Source organism: Trachypithecus francoisi, unplaced genomic scaffold, assembly GCF_009764315.1.
Source record: "Trachypithecus francoisi isolate TF-2019V2 unplaced genomic scaffold, Tfra_2.0 Lachesis_group19, whole genome shotgun sequence".
Lineage (NCBI taxonomy): Eukaryota > Metazoa > Chordata > Mammalia > Primates > Cercopithecidae > Trachypithecus > Trachypithecus francoisi.
In genome coordinates, this window is record NW_022681464.1 from 28,872,048 (window position 1) to 28,890,554 (window position 18,507).

The following is an 18,507-nucleotide window of genomic DNA, read 5'->3' on the forward strand; positions in this document are numbered from 1 at the left end:
AGGCTGCCTCTTGAGCTAGTCCTGTCTCTCAGATGCTCCCCGAATAGGATTCGATTTGCACTCTATTTTATACAAAGCGTGCTCTAAAGTGCTGGATTCTCCAGCACAGGGGGCCTGGCACACGGACAAGCACACCCGGCAGCCAGCAGTGCACAGGAAGCTGTCTCCGCACAGGTGCGGCTTTATGCAGGGCGTCCTGAAAAGAAGCACTTATTTCAGACACTGACCTTGCATCTCCCCGTCTTTTAAATTTGTGTTTCCTTTTAGTTAATTAACTGATTTTACAATCTTTAAATCATGAAATAAGCCATCTACTCATATACTCTTTACTTGTTTACTCATGTTAATCAAATCATTAATCCATGACTTGTAATCTCCTTCCGAAAAGATATTCAAATTTTATTTAAAAAGTTTTCAATCTCAACCACAATACAGCCACATGATGGCAAAAATTAATGTTACAACCAGATCAGTTAAAAACTAAACAGCTATTTTTGAAAGTCCATAAAAATGATGTCCCGTGTACAGACATTTTGAACAATTTAACATAATTTTATTGAAGGGATAGCCATTGGAGAGCTTGACCTTTTTATGAATTCCTAGTGAAGTCATAGAAATCTGAATACCTTTTAAATTTTCTTCTTGAAGGAAATGACTTGGAAAGTGCCAAGGAAAGAAAGAGAGAAAGCATTTAACCTAAACTGAAATCACTAATACTTAATGGGAAAACATAATACTCTATTCTGAGGCATTTTAAAATAGCTACTACAAAATCATCCTTACTAGGGGACTAGGAAGTTCTTCAAAACTAGTGCTTAAATAGTATTACCTAAAGAAAGGACTTGATGGAAATAGAACCTGTAAAGGCCAAAGATTAGAAAAAGGTGTATGATGAGATTCAAGTTACAATCAGCCCTTCATGTATGTTGGTTTCTGCATCCATGGATACCACCAAACATGGATTTAACATATTTGGGGGGAAAAACGTGGTTGCATCTGTACTCAATAACTGCAGACTCTTTTCTTGTCATTATTTTGTAAACAATACAGTATCACTACTATGTACATAACGTCTACATTGTATTAGGTATTATAAATACTCCAGAGATGATTTGAAGTATATGGCAGAATGTGCATAGGTGATGTGCACATATTGTATATCAAGGATTTGAGCATTCACAGGTTTTGGTGTTTGCAGGGTGCCCCAGAACAATCCATCACAGACACCAAGGGACAACTGTACTTCATTTGAATTGCTATTTTTGGTCACAAATTTCCTTAAGCTTTATCCCACCCTTGGTTCCCCATGGGACCACTGAGTCATGGGTTCTTCTGTGTTGTTATTGTTTGCTGGAGAGACCCGATGCCCTTCCAAGATTTCTTCAATTTTAGAGTTAGAAAAACCAGTTCTACTAGCAAAATTTGTATGCTAAAACCCCTTTTGTTTTGAACCAGTGAGGTACGAAGTCAAGAAATACATGGATTGACTCAAGGAAAACAGAATCATAGTGCTCTTCTTTTGCAAGAATAGTCTTTTTTTCTAAGTCTATTTCATCACTTTGTGGTTTCTTCTCTCTTCTTTCGCTCTGTTCTCCTGCTGACCAGAGAACTGTCTTGAGCTCCCTTTCTGGTCTGCAGCAGCACACCCAACCCACCACAGTCATCTCTGTTCTAAGGGCATAATGGGAGGCAGCAAAAGAATTCTAGACTTGGTTGCCAAATTCAGGCATCAAATTCTAGTTCCACCACTAGTTTTGCAATCTTGGGTAGGACACCCAAACTCATTCTCCTCCTCCTCGTCCTTCCATTTTAAACTTTTTAATAATTTTATCAAAGTAATGCATTTTATCAAATGCATACATAGGTAAAGTATAAAATACAATAGAAGTTACTTTTACTGGCCTCTTAAGTGATTTTCCTGATTAAGCAACTCTCTCCATTCCCTCAATATATCCTACCGACTGATGCTGACAGCCAGCTCAGGACGGATGCCCTCTAGCCCTCCAGTAAACTCCTGATCCCTCCTGTGAAGTGTATGTGGACCAAGAGTCAGTGGTGTTTGTCCCCAGATCCGCTGTGCCAGTTTTACTCATTCATATAATTATTCAATGATAATTATGTAACCAGTGACATATGGGTGTGTAAAAGAGAATTGCTATTTCTATTAAAATGTTTTGTAAAGACTCAATAGAGTTACTAAAAATGAAAGGCTATAGGTCAGGTGTAGTGGCTCACACCTGTAATCCCACCACTTTGGGAGGCCGAGGCGGGAGGATCACGAGGTCAAGAGTTCAAGACTAGCCTGACCAACATGGTGAAAATCCATCTCTACTAAAAATACAAAAATTAACTGGACATGGTGGCACAAGCCTGTAATCCCAGATACTCAGGAGGTTGAGGCAGGAGAATTGCTTGAACCCGAGAGGTAGAGGTTACAGTAGGCGGAGGTTGCAGTGAGCCGAGATCATGCTACTGCACTCCTGCCTAGGTGACAGAGCAAGACTCTGTCTCAAAAAAATACAAAATAAAATAAAATAAAGGCTACAGAATTATATGTGAGCAAGATAATGGTAAAATGTTGGGTAAAAACTTAAATCTAAAAGGATTCTGCTTTGTGCCTTTTTCAATCTAATGAAACAGAAACTGAGAAATATAGATGATGATTATGGGTGTAGTTTATGTAAGAAAATGCAGAACTGGAAACATGTGGCTATATTCTATATGTGGAAATCCTGGCAGTATTTCCAGGGGATTCTTATGATACTAAGTTCACATAACACACTTAGCAGCATGTCTGATATTTAATAAGCATTCAATCCATGTTAGCTGTTACTGTGGTTATTATTCATTTAATAATTGTGCATCCAGGCAATTTTAAAAGAAAAGATAAAACAAAAGGCAAGGTGAGACCAAATCAACATTTCAAAAGAAAATATTGGGATAAACTTTTAAACCCAGCAACCAAAGGACCTAAACTTCACTGTGATGACTTCTTTCTTTGCATCCAAATATCTGTGTGTAAAATTAAGAGGATATTGATGATCAAATATCTATAAAGTTTAGCTGGAAAAACAAATCCTGGTTCATTATTGAAAATAAGGCCTTGGCATTCCAAATGTAACCTTATTTCAGTTTTAACAACAAACTGCCACATAGCCTTAGGAAGCTCTCTAACCTTTTCCTATCCTTGTATTCTCAGTTAGATAAGGATGATGACAAACAACTAAATTAATTTATCACATGGCCAGAAGAATTATTTTGACTTCTTTGAGAAAAGTACACTATGGTTGTATTTGTGTTCTCTCACTTGAGTGTGAGCTTTGCCTGGCTCAGTGCTGCGTGAGGCTTTAACCCTCAGGATAAGGATCAGTGAAATGCTAATTTTTTAAAAAATTAAATTTTCATCAAAGCTCTAGACGTATTCACTTATTATGATGCTTGTGTCAAGTTTCAACAGGTAAAATATGCTTCACCACAAAAAATAACAATGATCAGAATAAGTTATGGGATGAAAGGAAAAGATCCTATTTTATTCGATTATCTGTACAACTAAATTAAGTTTCAATTATTTTTCAATCTTGTAAAGGCAATATAAGAACAGATATACTGGATGTGAGGTTTAAACTCATTAATTTTAGTGGCTCTGGCCAAACCCAATTAATTTCTGTTTGTGAAGCAATCCCCATTTTTGGGGTTTCAAGTTATTTTCATAGTTGACCATGGAAGAACATGCATAGCTATTCAGTACGTGATCTTGTAGCTAGTCTATATTGATTGTGTGGACTAAGCCCAACGTCCTACATATTTATTACATACAAATATAGAGAAAATAACAATGATTTAAAAGATATAGTTAAAGCCTTTAAAGAGCTATATATTCTATTACTATTACTGAGAGGTGGGAGAGGATACTTTTCCTTAGAAGACAATTCAAAAGATAAAAAATAAATTGTATTTATTTCTCCATCATTTAATCGATCCTTAAAGAAATAGCTCTTTCAAAAATTTAGATTAATTCAATATATATGCATAAGACTAAACTAGGCTCAGAGAAGTTAAAAACAGGAACCAGACTGGATCATCCCAGTGTTTAATGAATTTGCTATAGTCGGGGAGAAAGGCATTCATCTAACTAGTATATTTCCATCCACGATGTGTGGAGGGACAAACTAGACCAGAGAAGAATTACCAGTCCCTGAATGTACTCTCATCGTAATGCCCTAATATCAGGTTTCCAGACACCCTTAAGAAATTGCCAGATTTGCACAACCTTCATATTTGAGCCATCATGGAGATGGAGGAAAGAGCCTGTCATGTCCACAGTTTTTAAGGAAATGACTTGATTGTTATAAGTCAGATAGCTTAAAAGCAATGTCTGATGAGAACAATCTCTCATACAATCAATCAATAAGCAACTTACCAGAATATTGTAGGATATAAAGGAGCAGACACACGTGACTTTTTGAATAACCAGTTTTTCCACACCAATTTAACTTTCTTCCTTGATTCAGTGACAGCCTACATAAATAATGATAATATGCTAGATAAAATCAATTTTGTATGGAGGAAGATTTTGAGTTCTAGTCTAAACAATATTCTTATCACCAAGCCATGACAGTGTGACCTTACCTTAATCATGCTACCATTACCTGGGTGAACAGGTAACTATAGAGTTGCAATTACCATAAAGTGGGTGGGAGCAATGCATTACATATCCAGGTCCAGCCCCTGGGGATCAGTTGTACTGAAGGACCTGTAACTTACTGATGAGCTATATGACTCATAAATACCTGCCTCCAAAATGCAAATATTACTAAATCAAGTAGAATGGACAGCACCTTACACCAGGAAGTTCATAACAAGACAATTGAAAATACCTTTGTATATATGCTTTAAATCATTCTAAAAACAGAATAGCATATCATTGATGCAAGTGTAAACTGGTATTTTTTTGGCACACGTGAAATTTGCTAAAAAATAATTTAAAAGACAAGTGCCAATAAGATTTTTATTTCAATCAGGGTTAGCAAAGCAACATTATAAATGAATCATACTGAGACTAGGTGATTTAAATGGGGCAGGCTAGAAGGACAGACGATTAATCCTACCATTTCTTAAGCCACACCATCCTTTAGTACTTAGTCACATTTTAGTCAACATATTTTGAAAGATTTTTTTAAAAGGCATGCAGAGAGCAAAACATTACATACATATTTATAAAATATAGAACAGAATATATTAATATATAATATATAAGTAAATGTATTATATAATATATATTTCATTATTATGTAAAATATATGGTATGACATAAGTATATATGTTATAATATGTTGTATTATATATATATATATATATATATATACATATATATATAATGTTTTTTAAGGAAAGAAATGGAACCATGTAACCCAAAAAGCCAAAAACTAAGTAGTCATATAATTACATTCTTACTGCTCTGTAAGATTCTTCTCAGAAGGAGCTGAGGCTCTCCTCTCCCCATAGGTGACTGAGCAAGAAGAAATATACTATGTTACAATAGGCCAACTTCATGTGGCAGAAAGAGGCCCTTTGTAATCACCATGAAAAATCACTGGTTCAAGGAAAACCTTAAGATTTTCTTTCTTACAGCTGTTTACTACAGAATAAACTATCATTAGTTCTGGATAATTTAAATATCCCTGGGTTGCTTGCCTCAGAGCTGTCTTCTTTTGTCCTAGCTTTCTGTTCATTTACTCTTCCAAGCTTCCCAAACTAAAGCATCCAATAGTGGACCACTAATACTCAATGCCAGGAGCTGCACATGACATCTCTATCTCAGTTTCACCCGAAGACATCGAGCCCAAGTACTTAATTTTACACAACGATTTTATTAATAAGTGAAAATATTATTGTATATTAGCACATTGATCTGTGATGGGGTGGAATGCTGAGAATCAAAGGAAATTGTCTTCATTGTGATGGTCGTTTTCCAATGCTCCCCAGCCCCCAGTCCCTAGCTCCATTTCCCTGCCACAGAGAGCACAGGCTTAAAGCCCAGAGCACAGGCTTAAAGCCCAAACTTTTCCATAGCAAATTTTCATGGTAATGCCAGGTTTCCTAATAAGTGACACCAAGCTTAATCAGGCCAGAAACACAGAGGATGACACATTTTATTTCATGACCCTCTCCCTTCCCATGATTTTCCTTGTTACAAATAAAATATTAGAGACTTTGAGGCATCTTTGTGTAGAAAGTTTTATAAATGTCTTCGGATGTGATGGTAATATATGAATTTCTTTCCTCTTCTTTTTCAGGATGGGGACCAATGAAATACTTACGGCCTGTACCCAGAATCAGTGAGTAACTTCCTCATAGTGTTTGAGTCTTGGGTAGTTATAGGTAAGCAGAGCAACAACTAGAATATCTGAAAACCTCAGAGTGTTGCTGTTAAGCACCTGTTCTGGTGATGATAGCCATCCCTATAAAGCACAGCCTAGGCGGCATTGTTGGAGGCATAAAGTCTTGGAGGGTGGGGAGAAAAGCAAGCAAACCATGACCCTTGTCCTCAAGGGATTTACAAAGGAAACTAAAGGCTCTGAAGACTGATTTCAGTTATACATAGGTTGGTGTTTACCTTATTTGAAAAAGTTTACATACTTTTTAATTTTTCTTTTAAAAGTATTTAACACTTTCCTGGCAAACTGCACTATAGTCTATTTTTTTTTAAATGTCTTCCTCTATGAATAGAGTAAAACCTCATTAATTCAGATATTGCCAATACACAATTCTTGACCATTTGATCTAGACTAAGCTGAAATTTAGCTTTGAATTGTCTGCAAGGAATGGATTTGCTAAGTGAAATGGAATATTTGTAACCCACGTAAAAAGAATACATTGTTTTCATGGCCTTAGCATACAGTGGTCTTTAGGCAAAAAGATTCAGCTGTAAAATGAGGATTATTAAGGTCATGAAGTAGATGTCCCCTTAGTCTTTATTAGCAGGTAATATTATTGAAAGTAATAAAACAATGTTGCTTTCAATAAATTCTGACTTCCATAATTCAGGCTAGATCTTCCTCTCCTCCTTTCCATACTAATTATTGTAATCTAATGAGGTTTACTATTGTGTAATATGTGGATGAAAGCATTTAGTAAGAGAAGATTATCAATTCCTATTATCTTAAAAATTTATAAATATAAATTCTAATTTTGGGATGCATGTCTGTAATGTTGATCACCTAGATGACAGTAGTGTATTTACAAGAAAAATAATGTATTATTCCATTTTCTGTTTCATGATCTCACATGGCAGGTAAAATTTTTTTTTTCATTTAAACCTCAGCATTTTTGCAAAGCAAGCAAGTCAGATTCCTGGGGCAATAGCAAAGATTTGAGGTGAGGGAAAAAACAAAATCAGACCATGCCCTCCTAGGGGTATGTTGAAACATTGGAGTAGTAACTGAATCACCATACATTCATTTATTCCTTTATTCATTCAACAGACACTTAGCCAAGGGCCGTGCTTATTGCATCGAGGGATATAGAGATAAATAAAATTCCCTTTTTGTCTTCATTGTACTGGTAGCCCATAAGTTGAGACAGAGATGGAGACAAATGATTTTCTCATATGATAAGCAATGCGTTATCCCAAGAAACAAAGTACTTTGGGAATGCACAGAATACACCGTTAAATGTAACAGGAAGAGTTGGGGAAATATTCGGTAACAGTTATCATACTTGAACTGATTCTTAAAGAATGAACAGAATTTCTACCAGTAGAGAAAGGGAAGAACAGCATTTCATGCAGTACAAGCAAAAGCATGGAGACATCAAAGCACATGTACTACCCGAGTAAAAACCACATATACTTAGAGTTAGTTGTATAGAGCTGAGGGAATGTGGGAGTAGTGTATGGTCTATACATAAAAGTATATTACCAAGAAAAGATACCCTTTAAGTGGTCAAAAACAACAATTGGAGTTTAGAGAGAGAAAGATTTGAGAGTCAGTTGCATAGAGAGTTGAAATCTGAAGAAATGGAAATAAGTAAGATCATTCACGGGCACAGGAGAGAACTTTTAGGAACACAGAATAGAATCAACTTCTTCCTGAGACAGGAGAAAACGAAGAGCAGGGAAAAAACTAAGATAAGTTGAAAGATGGATATAAAGAAATTTGAGGGAGTTTATGCCTGAAAGCTTCCATTTTCTTGCCACTATACTGTGAATAAGCATGGGATGCAGAATAGGAGAACACAAGTTCGAAACTCAATTCAGCCACCCACGAACAACGCAACATGGGTAGGTCACATAACCCCTCTAAAACTTCCATTTTACCATCTGTGAAATGGAAATAATAATAACATGCAATTCATAGGTCAGAGAACTTCATAACACATGCGGAGGCACTTTATAATTATAATGCACTTGGCCAGAACACATGCTGGGTGACCTCACTGAGCTCTTGTTTATAAAACAGGGACGAGCTGGGCATGGGCACATGTGCCTGTCATCCCAGCTACTCAGGAGGCTGAAGTAGGGGGATTGCTTGAGGCCAAGAGTTCAAGATTGTAGTGTGTGATGATTATTGTACCTGTAAACAGCCACTGCAGTCCACTCCGTGCAACACAGTGAGACCCTATCTCTAAAAAATCAAATAAAATAAGGATAACAGCACATAGCTTACATGGGTTACTAAGAGCATCAAAGATAAGGTATCCACCACGTGTGCTCTGTAGAAGGGAACCACTGGGTTACTGTCTTCTGTGAGTAAGAGCTTGTCTCTGGGGAAAGAGGAAAAAAATCTGCAATGGGGAAACAAGACAAGAAAGAGACATGGAAAAATATTTTTGAACAGAATTAAAAGCCTATCCTGAAAACATGAGTTTGCAGGTACAGCCACACCTATGTACTCTGGAGCAATCAAAATGAATGAGTTGATGGTCTAGAGCTGGGGTAGATCAAAGCAGGTATACTAGTGGCTGAGAGCAAGTGCCATCGAGGGGACAATTAGAAACGCTGGCCAATGCAGATCTCAGAAGTTTAGAGGCCCTGTTCTCTGGCCTCAGCATTTTGACAGAATGGCACCTTTCTATTCAGAGTCCTCAGCCTGTGATCCTATGACTTCTTGCTGTCAAGTAAGTGAGTGGCTTATGCAAAGGACTGAGCTGCCAGATGTCTCCAAGGTTATACTCTGTCACCATCAGCTAACCTCCATCCCTGATGCTACTGATCAGATTTAGGACAGTGGCTAGCCAGACCCCTGCCTGACCCTCCTACCTTCTCACCTCCCACCCTTGTCTCACATCCCAACTGCAGCCTATTCCCAGCCTCCCCTTCCACTTGAACTTTCATTCTTCCCTAGCACATAAGGTAGTAAAAAAGCTGTCCACCTCCTCTGAAATAGAAAGGTAAAGTTTCAGTCAACTATTAATAAAAAGGAGCCAGACTGCAAGCTACCTGCCCCTCACACCTTTAGCACCAAGTCTAAACCTCATTCCAGAATTTGCTGGTTGCAATAGGTAAGATTGCACTTCCTCCCATACTTGGAAGTGAGTTATCTCACCATCCACTAGGAAAATGTTCAGTGTCCTCTTAAAATGTTTAGTGAGCCTTGGGGACCCCAAGAGAGAGCTGCCAAGATCTATCTTGATAGTTACTAAGCTTACCTCTGAGAGAGATTTGAATTGTTAGAGCTTTCATCCTCAATTTGCCAAATGGCAGTAATAAAGGAAATATAGGCTATATCTTGCACATTATTGACTCCTATTTTAATTAATGTAAGACACATTCCTCATTTGGGAGCATGGTTGATTCACTCAGCCAATGGTTATTCATTAAGGATATACCAAATGCAAGGTGCTAGCTCCTAGCCAAGATCTTTGGAGATAATGAATATAAACATCTCTCATGAATAATATTTGAAACATCCAGAAAAACCTATCCAATTAGACAAAATTCCAGGCTCCTGTGAAAAGGCAACTCCAAAGACTCATTAGGGGTTGAGAAACCCAGAGCATTTTCTTTTCTCTTCTCAGCCTTGGCTCCCAAAGCCCACTCTTCTGTGACTACCAACATGAATCACGTGAAATTCACCTCCAAGCGCCTTGCTTCCTGTCCATTTCTTTCAGTCCACTGTGGTAACCTGCTAATGTGGAGATTGCCCCATGACACATTAACATCCCCAACCCCACAGGTAGGCCTTCCCTACACAGCATGAACCACACTGAAGTGCAGCCCTGCCTTTCCCAGGGTGGGAAGCACCAAGTAATGTGTCTGCTAATATGGTTTCAGACAGGGTGCTCTCTCCCATTCCACAAACGCACATCAGTCCTTTCTCCAAGGTGCTCTAATCTCCTAGTGTCATGCCAGCCAGCCCCCGCCACACCCCCGCCCAGTGCCTTCTTCAACTCCCATTTTTTTTCTGCCTGGTTTGTATGCAGTCTTCATTCTAGACCTGCTCAAGAAAGGAACTTATCTCTCATTAAACACAAATGCAAAGACAAACATCTATTCATTTTATTTCTTTGACCTTAATTACACTCTCCTCCTATTTCCTCCTGTAATCAACATGCCTCCCATTTCTGGGTTCTTTGTGTATGTTCTTGTTTACTCTTGTTTCTATCCTTTATATATCTCACAGATTTTAGTAACACTTGGAATATAGTCTTTTAGTTTATTTCTTAGAAGAACACAAGACTCACATCCATGCAGTGGCAAAGCCAACATTAGGGAGAGGTGTACAGTGGCATGTCATTAACATGTTTTTCTCTTTTTTTTTTTTTTTTTGCCATGTAATGAAACAGTGTTCAATTTGGACCAGTTCTGTGAGTCCTTGACAGCAAGAATATAGCCCAGACTAGCATCTCCGATTTGGAGATCTTGATAAATTTCAAAGCAGAATCTAAAACTTGACTCTTCTGACTCTGACTCCTATATGTCCCTAGGCCTCCACTTACAGGGACTGAAAGAAAATACTTTTCCTCTATTTTGTAAGTGGAGACTAATTCAAAATCATTTCTTATGGTCATTGAACTGAGAAATGTTCCTTGGAATTTCATGAAGAATATCTTGAGGCAGGGTTTATGTACCAGCAAAAGGATACACGTATTCAAGGGTAATACCTTTTTACATATTGATAGCATACTCTCTCCCAGAGTAGAGGGCTGCTTTTGTGCCAGACTGCAGTGCCGTGTGATTTTAAAGCTAGAGTTAATCCTCACAGGCTACTGTGGGTCCACAAACCGGCACTTGGTGCTCTAGAGCTTTGCATTTGGTAGGCATGTTCTCCTGGGCACGGGTCCTGAAATGGGCTATTGTTTACCTGTACTCGGTGTCTTTGTCCTCATTTGGCAAAGGGAGGGAGGTACATCATATTCACAAGCGCTGCAGATTGCAGAGATACAGTTCCCAAACATACATCAAGACTCCAGCCCCGCACAGGGCATGACTCAGGGTATTTTCTGGGGCACATATTGCTAGGCCCTCTGCACTCAGTTTCTCCGGGGAATGAGACAAATTGAGAAGAAGGTGCTACGGTGTTAGAATCAAGGGTGGGGTTGTCATGAAGGATAGAGGGTAAAGAGGGCTGGTATCCATCTCATAAGTGTCGATATCTGGCAGGCCCACTCTCCTGCTCTCCTGCTTGCCTGGGGGCATGTTTCCCATTGTCAGCCTGAACATTCTTTTCTGTAAATCCAGGATTACCAAAGTTGGTAGGAAAGGATAGTTAGAGACTTTTCTGCAGCCTTCCTAAGCTTTTGTGAGAATTAAGCCTTACAAATCTTATAAGAATTGATGAACATGATGATATTTTTTAAAATTCAGTATAAATCTTCAGATTTATAGCCTAACAATCTCAACTGAAAAGTCCTTATCCTGCTGGGGAAAGAAAAAGTACTGTTTGCCAGCCTTACCTACTGTCAGACCAAGCCTCAATTTTCCAACAGTTTGTACATTCTGCACACACTGGGGCTGTCCTTCTTACATGTATAAAAACAAACTGTGAAGTTGTTGGGTTGTTATTTTTTCCTTTTGTAAGGGAAAGGGCTGTATATGATTATTCTTGTATGAAAACAATTAACGAAGAAAACGTGGCACCCTGCAGTTAATTTAGCTATTCTCTTAAATATTTTCCTGGTACCTGAATTACATGAACATAATATTTTAATAAGCTGGTCTGCAAGTATTTTTCTCCTTTTCATTGAGGTTTGGAGTAATCTAAAGGGTCAAGGTTTTCTATCTTTTTCTCTTGCATTAAAATGATCTGTCATTTCCATCGTGACAACACCCAAAAGTCAATTTTGGGGGCCTTGTTAAAGTGCCCCATAGAATAATTCAGTGGTGATGGAGATGGAGCTCTTCTCAAAGTGTAACTACTCCCCTTGCTGGCATAGTGTGGCAATGACATTCATCTCTGAAAATTTAATCTTGACTCTGGACAAGGCTTTTTGGTTTCAGTTTTTGTGATTCTTCATGTTTTTGAACTTCACAATAAATTGAGGCTTAATCTAAGGAAACTGATACTTGATAAACTAAGTTGTTAAATTTATAAAATACCAGAATTCTAAAAATGTTTCACAATGCCTAGAAAGTAGGGAAATATTCCAAATAATGTTCAGTAATACAATTTTAAACAAAATAATAGAATCTCTTAATTTTAAAATTGATGTATAATTTACAATAAAATGCACAAATCTTAAGTATCCTCTCAATCCAGTAAGTTTTGAGAATTGTATACACCTGTATACCAGCCACCCAAAGTAAGGTATTGGATCTCACACCCTAAATAGTTTTCTCTTTGCCCTTTCCAGTCAATTCCAATTCAAAACCTCATCACCTCCCTCCCTACCCTTCTTTTACCTTCTCCCTGCTTCCCAGGAAACCACTTCCTATGTGTTTCACCATAGTTTAGTTTGGCCTATTCTTGGACTTAATGTAAATGGAATCACACAGCATGTACTTTGCAAAGGCCCCTTTCACATGTCATATTTTTGAGATTGTTGCATGTATCAGTCATTCCTTCCTTTTTTATTGATGTGTGATATTCCACCGTATGACTACATTACAAATTACTTATCCATTATTTTGTTTTTGACATTTTGATTGTTTCTAGTTTGGGGCTGTTATGAATAGGACTGCTATGGACTTTTTTGTCCTGTTTGTGTTTATGTTTGTGAATATGATGTTCTTTGACTTATGACGGGGTTATGGCCCAAGAAGCCCATTGTAAGTCAAAAATAACATATGTTGAAAATGCATTTAATACCCCGATAAACTCATAATAATGTCAAAAAAATCATAAGTTGACCATTGTAAGTCCAGATGCTCCTTGACCTACAATGGAGTTATGTCCCAATAAACTCATGGTAAAGTCAAAAATCCTAAGTTGAACCATCATAAATCAAGGACTGCATATATATGTTTTTATTCCTGTTGAATAAATACCAAGGAGTGAAATTGCTAGACCATAGGTAAATGTCAGTTGGGAGTTTGTAAGAAACTCCCAACCAGCAATGTTGAAAGTTCCACCTTCTCCTCATCTTCATCAACCGTGAGTGTGAAATGGTGTCACTTGTGGATTTAATATGCGTATCTCTGGTGGCAAGTGATGTTGATTATCTTTTTATGTACTTGTGCCTGTTTGTATATTTTCTTTTTACAAAATCCCTGTTCAAGTTTTTTTCTCATTTTTATTGGATTGTTTGTCATTGATTCTAGGAGTTTTTCATATATTCTGGCTGGCAGTCCTTTGTCAGACACATGTATTATGAATATTTTCCCAGTTTGTGTATTTGCCTATTTACTTTATTAAAAGTGCCTTTTGATGAGCAAAAAAATTAATTTTCATAAAGAAAAATAAATTATTTTTCTCTATATGGCAAATAATTTTTAGTATCTTGTCTAAAAAATTTTACCCCAAGTTTGTGAAGGTATTCTGCTATAACTCAAAAAGTGGTGATAGCAACTTATAAAACTGGGAATAATATTAAGGAGAGTTTGCAGGTAGACAAAGAGGCATGTTTACAATGACTAAAACACATGGATGTCGCTACACTTTCATATTGTGATTAACCGTTCATTTTCCAATGTGTCCTTGGCTTATTCTCTTTTTTTCTGAGAAATATAAAGTAGAAATAGAAATTTGAGTGTTCTGAAAATTGTCAGGCTTGAAGTACTAAAAAAAACTCAATGTGAGATTTGAATGTCCCATTTATGATAATGACTTTAGATAATGGTCTTTATATCACAAGTGATTTTATAGCATTATTCACTGTCTTTCAGCAAGGACTTCAGTTCCAGGGAGGCAGAACATACTATTTCTGTTCTTTATCCTTACCTTTGCAGTGAGAGGATGATGGTAAATTATCAAACTCTCCTAATAATATTATGTATTGCATACAGTGATTTAATACTGTAAATCACTGTTTAAATAAAGTCTTTAATATCATACATGCATACTATATCTATCATCATAGATATATACATACACATACACTAAAGAGAGAGAGATTGATGTAGGTATAGCTATGTAAAACACTTTCATCACCTTTATTAAGATAATGTTCTAACACGACCTAGAGCTTAGGAAAGCTCTAACACTATTTCCTTTGATTAGTGTTTGTTGACCCGTATTGTGCTAAGCACTGGATATACAGTGGTGAGCAAACGACCAGGTACCTGACCTCTGGGAGCTTACCGTCTGAGGGGAGAGTTAATCAAGTAAACAAAGATACAGTTTTTGATTTTGTTAGATTCTCTGCAGGGAAGCAACAGAGTGCTGTAAAGACAGGAACAGGGGCCTGCCTGTGCAGGTGGCATCTAGTCACAGACTTGGATCAAGAGGGACCCAGCAACGTAACCAGTGGAGAAGAGCACTCTGTGCAGGAAAAGCAAAAAAGATGAAATCCTTAGGCAGGTAAGAACCACGTGTTCTAGGCCAAGGTAACAGGAGAGGAGAGAAACGGGTAGAGGTAGGAGAGAGGCAGTGGTGAGCATGCTGGTCATGCTCAGGGGTGATAGCAATGCAGACTACTCTGCCTTTCAGCAGCTTATAAGCCAAGCCACACTCCTTTCAAAAGAAGCATGAAGTGTTTGTGGCCACAATAAGCCAGAATTAATACTTTTGTTTAGAGTGCCCAAAAAGCAACTTACATTTATAAGTGGTGGCTGATAGCCCATGGCCGGATTGAGCGGGTCAGAATTCTCCAGCCAGGAGGTCTATAGAAGGGTGAGGCAGAAAGGGGGATGCTCATCAAGGGGGTTTGAATGTAGGATCCACATCAGGTATATGTGCATGCATATATTGAAGAAGTTTGTAGAGGGCCGCATGTCACATGATTAGGTGGAAGCAAAGTCTTGAAATAATGTCCAGGACTTAGACTGAGACCTTCTGAGGGACCCAAATCTCACATACACCATCAATCTGAGGCAGGTAATACGGACCGCAGAGAAACAAGAAGCAGAGAATTCTACTAAAAAAGGGTTTTTAAGAATTCATAGAAATGATGCAGAGTGATAAAGAAAAGAAGTTCTGAAACTATGTGTGGAATCCTCTACCCTTTGGTCAGTCTAGTCTATTGGAGTATAGGAACCCCTACATAACCCTCTCTGTGACTTTTGAATTTTTCAAGCCATTATTTCCTGCTATTAGGAAGTATGTACACATATGCTACCACGCATCCCTCCACAGAGTCGCCAGGAGGGACAGGGGTGGATGTGACTGGAAGCTCCCAACAAGGCTGCAGATAGGCAAATGGATGAGCTGGGTGCAGAATTCAAAGTCACTGTCCCCTCCTTGATTCCACGCCCTACACTGGCCAGGCAGCATCTGCCTTCCTCTTCTCAGGTCCATTCCCCTCACACTCTCCCAAGGATGCCCAGTGCCTGCACGCGCGCACACACACACACACACACACACACACAATCAACTGTCTCTCTGGTGATCATTTAATCTTGGGAAAATAAAAAGTATGTTTCTTTACACTGAAAAACTGGAGAAATGTGCCAGGATATCTAATCATGGGGCATGAAATTCTAGGTCATTGAGCTTGCAGCACAGCCAGAATGCACCAGCTACAAGAATATCTTAGCAGGAAACTCTAGGAATTTTAATACTTTCTTTTTTGAGCTTTGGGATCACATTGGATATCTACAAATGACAATAAATAAAACCTAATTTTAGGAAGAGGCTCAAATGGAAACAAGTATTCATGAAGTAAATCATTAACTTCATAGGTGGAGTCAAAAGACTAAAAATGTAGAAATGAATGAGTAAGGAACACAGGGCAGAGTCCTCAGTGACCCCCCACTAGGGATTGAAAAAGAAATAAGCAAAAAAGAGAAAATAGAAAAGAGAGAGACCCTAAAAGAATGACAAAAACTGGGAAAGCAAAAAAAAAAAAAAAGAGTATCACAGAAATAAAGGTCAAGAAAATGTCTAGAATGTGTTGTAAATACTGTTTACTACAATTGAGAAATCTACCAAATGTAAACCAGAAAAATTCCCCCTTTTCCGGGGGAATGTGTACACAGAAAATATTTTTCAATCACTGTTCAATTTAAATGTTTTTTTTTCAGGAAGTGGACTTTATTTCTTACATAAATCCTCCAGTTTTTGATTTGCTGCTTTCAAACTCTAGAAGTAAATCTGTAGTTAAGCTTGGCTGTTTAGTAATGGAGCAGTTTGAGGGGCTCTTAAAATATAAAATATATGTTTGTTGAGTTGGTTGCAAAAACATTCGTTTTAACATCTGTAATTCTTTAAAAGGTTTTCCATTCATTGTATTAGATATTTTTTCATACCTCCTGAGGCTAAATTCGGCTAGTTGATATCAACATGGAATTGGAACATAGGAGCATAGAGCTAATTTACTCATTTGACTTTTAAATTAGTTTTGTGTGTGTGTGTGTGTGTGTGTGTGTGTTAACTAAAATTGAAATGTTTTGATTATGAGTAATGCAAGATGAACTGGTATACTCCATTGACTTTAATGAAGTGCACATGTTCTTGTAGGCTTGTGAATGAGGGCCTGGTTGCAGAGTTCTTGAATCTTGTTATTTAATATTTGTTGCACTCACATATTTTATTTATGATAATACCACAATCATAGCTTTCTAATTTCCTTAATACAATTGAACTTAAATTTTATTTATCAAGTTTTCCAAAGGGTTAACGTTACCAAAGGTGTGCCCAATCTACTTTTGCATAAAAGAAAGAGTTGGTGATCAGTTTATTAAATCCAAATTAGCTTCCATTTTCTATGTGACTATTATTTGAAAGGCACTGTGTCAAGAGATTAATTGTCAAGGAATAAACAGATCATCTAGGAAATTCTAGGTCATTAGAACTTTAAAATGAAATTTGGGATTTTCAGGGACATAACCAAATGTGTATAATAAGTTAAATACAAAACAACACCTGCTGCTAATATATGCAAAAGAGAGAAGCAACTAAGAAAATTCTCAATAGTGATATTAATTGCACAGTACCTTGAGTAAGGCTCTTTGCTAATTTTTTTAAGTCAAGGAGTCCTTTCTTGAATTAAATCTTTAGAAGTTGTTAGAAGAGTAAAATATGCTCAGATACTCATAAGTGTATTTGAATTTCATGTCGTGGATCAGGGCCTCGGGCTCAAGCTTTGGGTTTCTTGTTTGTTTCATTATTTTTCCTAATTTTTTCATGCCAAATGAGTAATCAAATTATAAAAGAATATTTAAATTAACAACTGTTCACTCAATAGTAGAAAGGTAAATGACACAATAATTCATGAATCTGCCACTGTTGTGTGTAAAGGGCTCTGAAATGGACAGTATATTCAGTACGCATAACATGTTCTGCAAATTAGCTATTGCTATTGCATGCACAGACTTGGCAAATATCATGCACCACAGAAGTTCATGGAATGAGAGACTATGGATACCACTTCACTTGTTGTTATCGGATACACTGCATGTGTCATGAAAGTCATAACTAGTTGAATCATATAATCCTTTACTTCATAAATGACAGAGTTTAAGTGGTCCTACCCAAGCTCATACACTAAATGAAAGAATTCGATGTGGAAGGCAGGACTCCACTGTACTGGTTTGACAGAGGTATATGACAGAGGTAACACATATATACTACAGGGGTAGCCTAACATTTTGCAAACTATTAAGCCATAGTATGTAAAATTAGATCCTATGTACAGTGTATTAAATTAGATATAATTTAATATCCAGTTTCATAGTTTACATTCATTGACAGATGACCACTAGCTATAATTTTTAGCTCCATGTCCAAAACTATTGAGAATTAAGTTTACTTGTCAGTGTACCTTTTGTTTTATTTTGGACTCTGAACTTGGAAATATGTCACCTGGACTGGAGTTATAAGTTGACTACATCCTGTCCATGTGAGTTGGGAAAACTTGATCTACCTTGCTGAACTGAAGGCATTTGTCTTTTTTGTTTGTTTGTTTGTTTGTTTATAGTTCCCATTTCCATGCCAAAATGCTCTGTAAACTGTAAAGAACTACAGTTAACCC

General features: G+C 37.4%; 1 protein-coding gene and 1 long non-coding RNA gene across 2 annotated transcripts in view; one reads left to right on the forward strand and one right to left on the reverse strand.

Moving 5' to 3' along the window:
- The window catches only part of LOC117064030, a 280,930-nt gene that overhangs the window by 167,211 nt on the left and 95,212 nt on the right, over positions 1–18,507 (reverse strand). The window lies entirely within an intron of this gene.
- The window catches only part of CHST9 (carbohydrate sulfotransferase 9), a 284,816-nt gene that overhangs the window by 161,933 nt on the left and 104,376 nt on the right, over positions 1–18,507 (forward strand). The window contains exon 4 of the mRNA XM_033178073.1: positions 6,297–6,338. Within this exon, the coding sequence (XP_033033964.1) occupies positions 6,297–6,338 (42 nt within the window). The remainder of the gene's footprint in view (positions 1–6,296; positions 6,339–18,507) is intronic.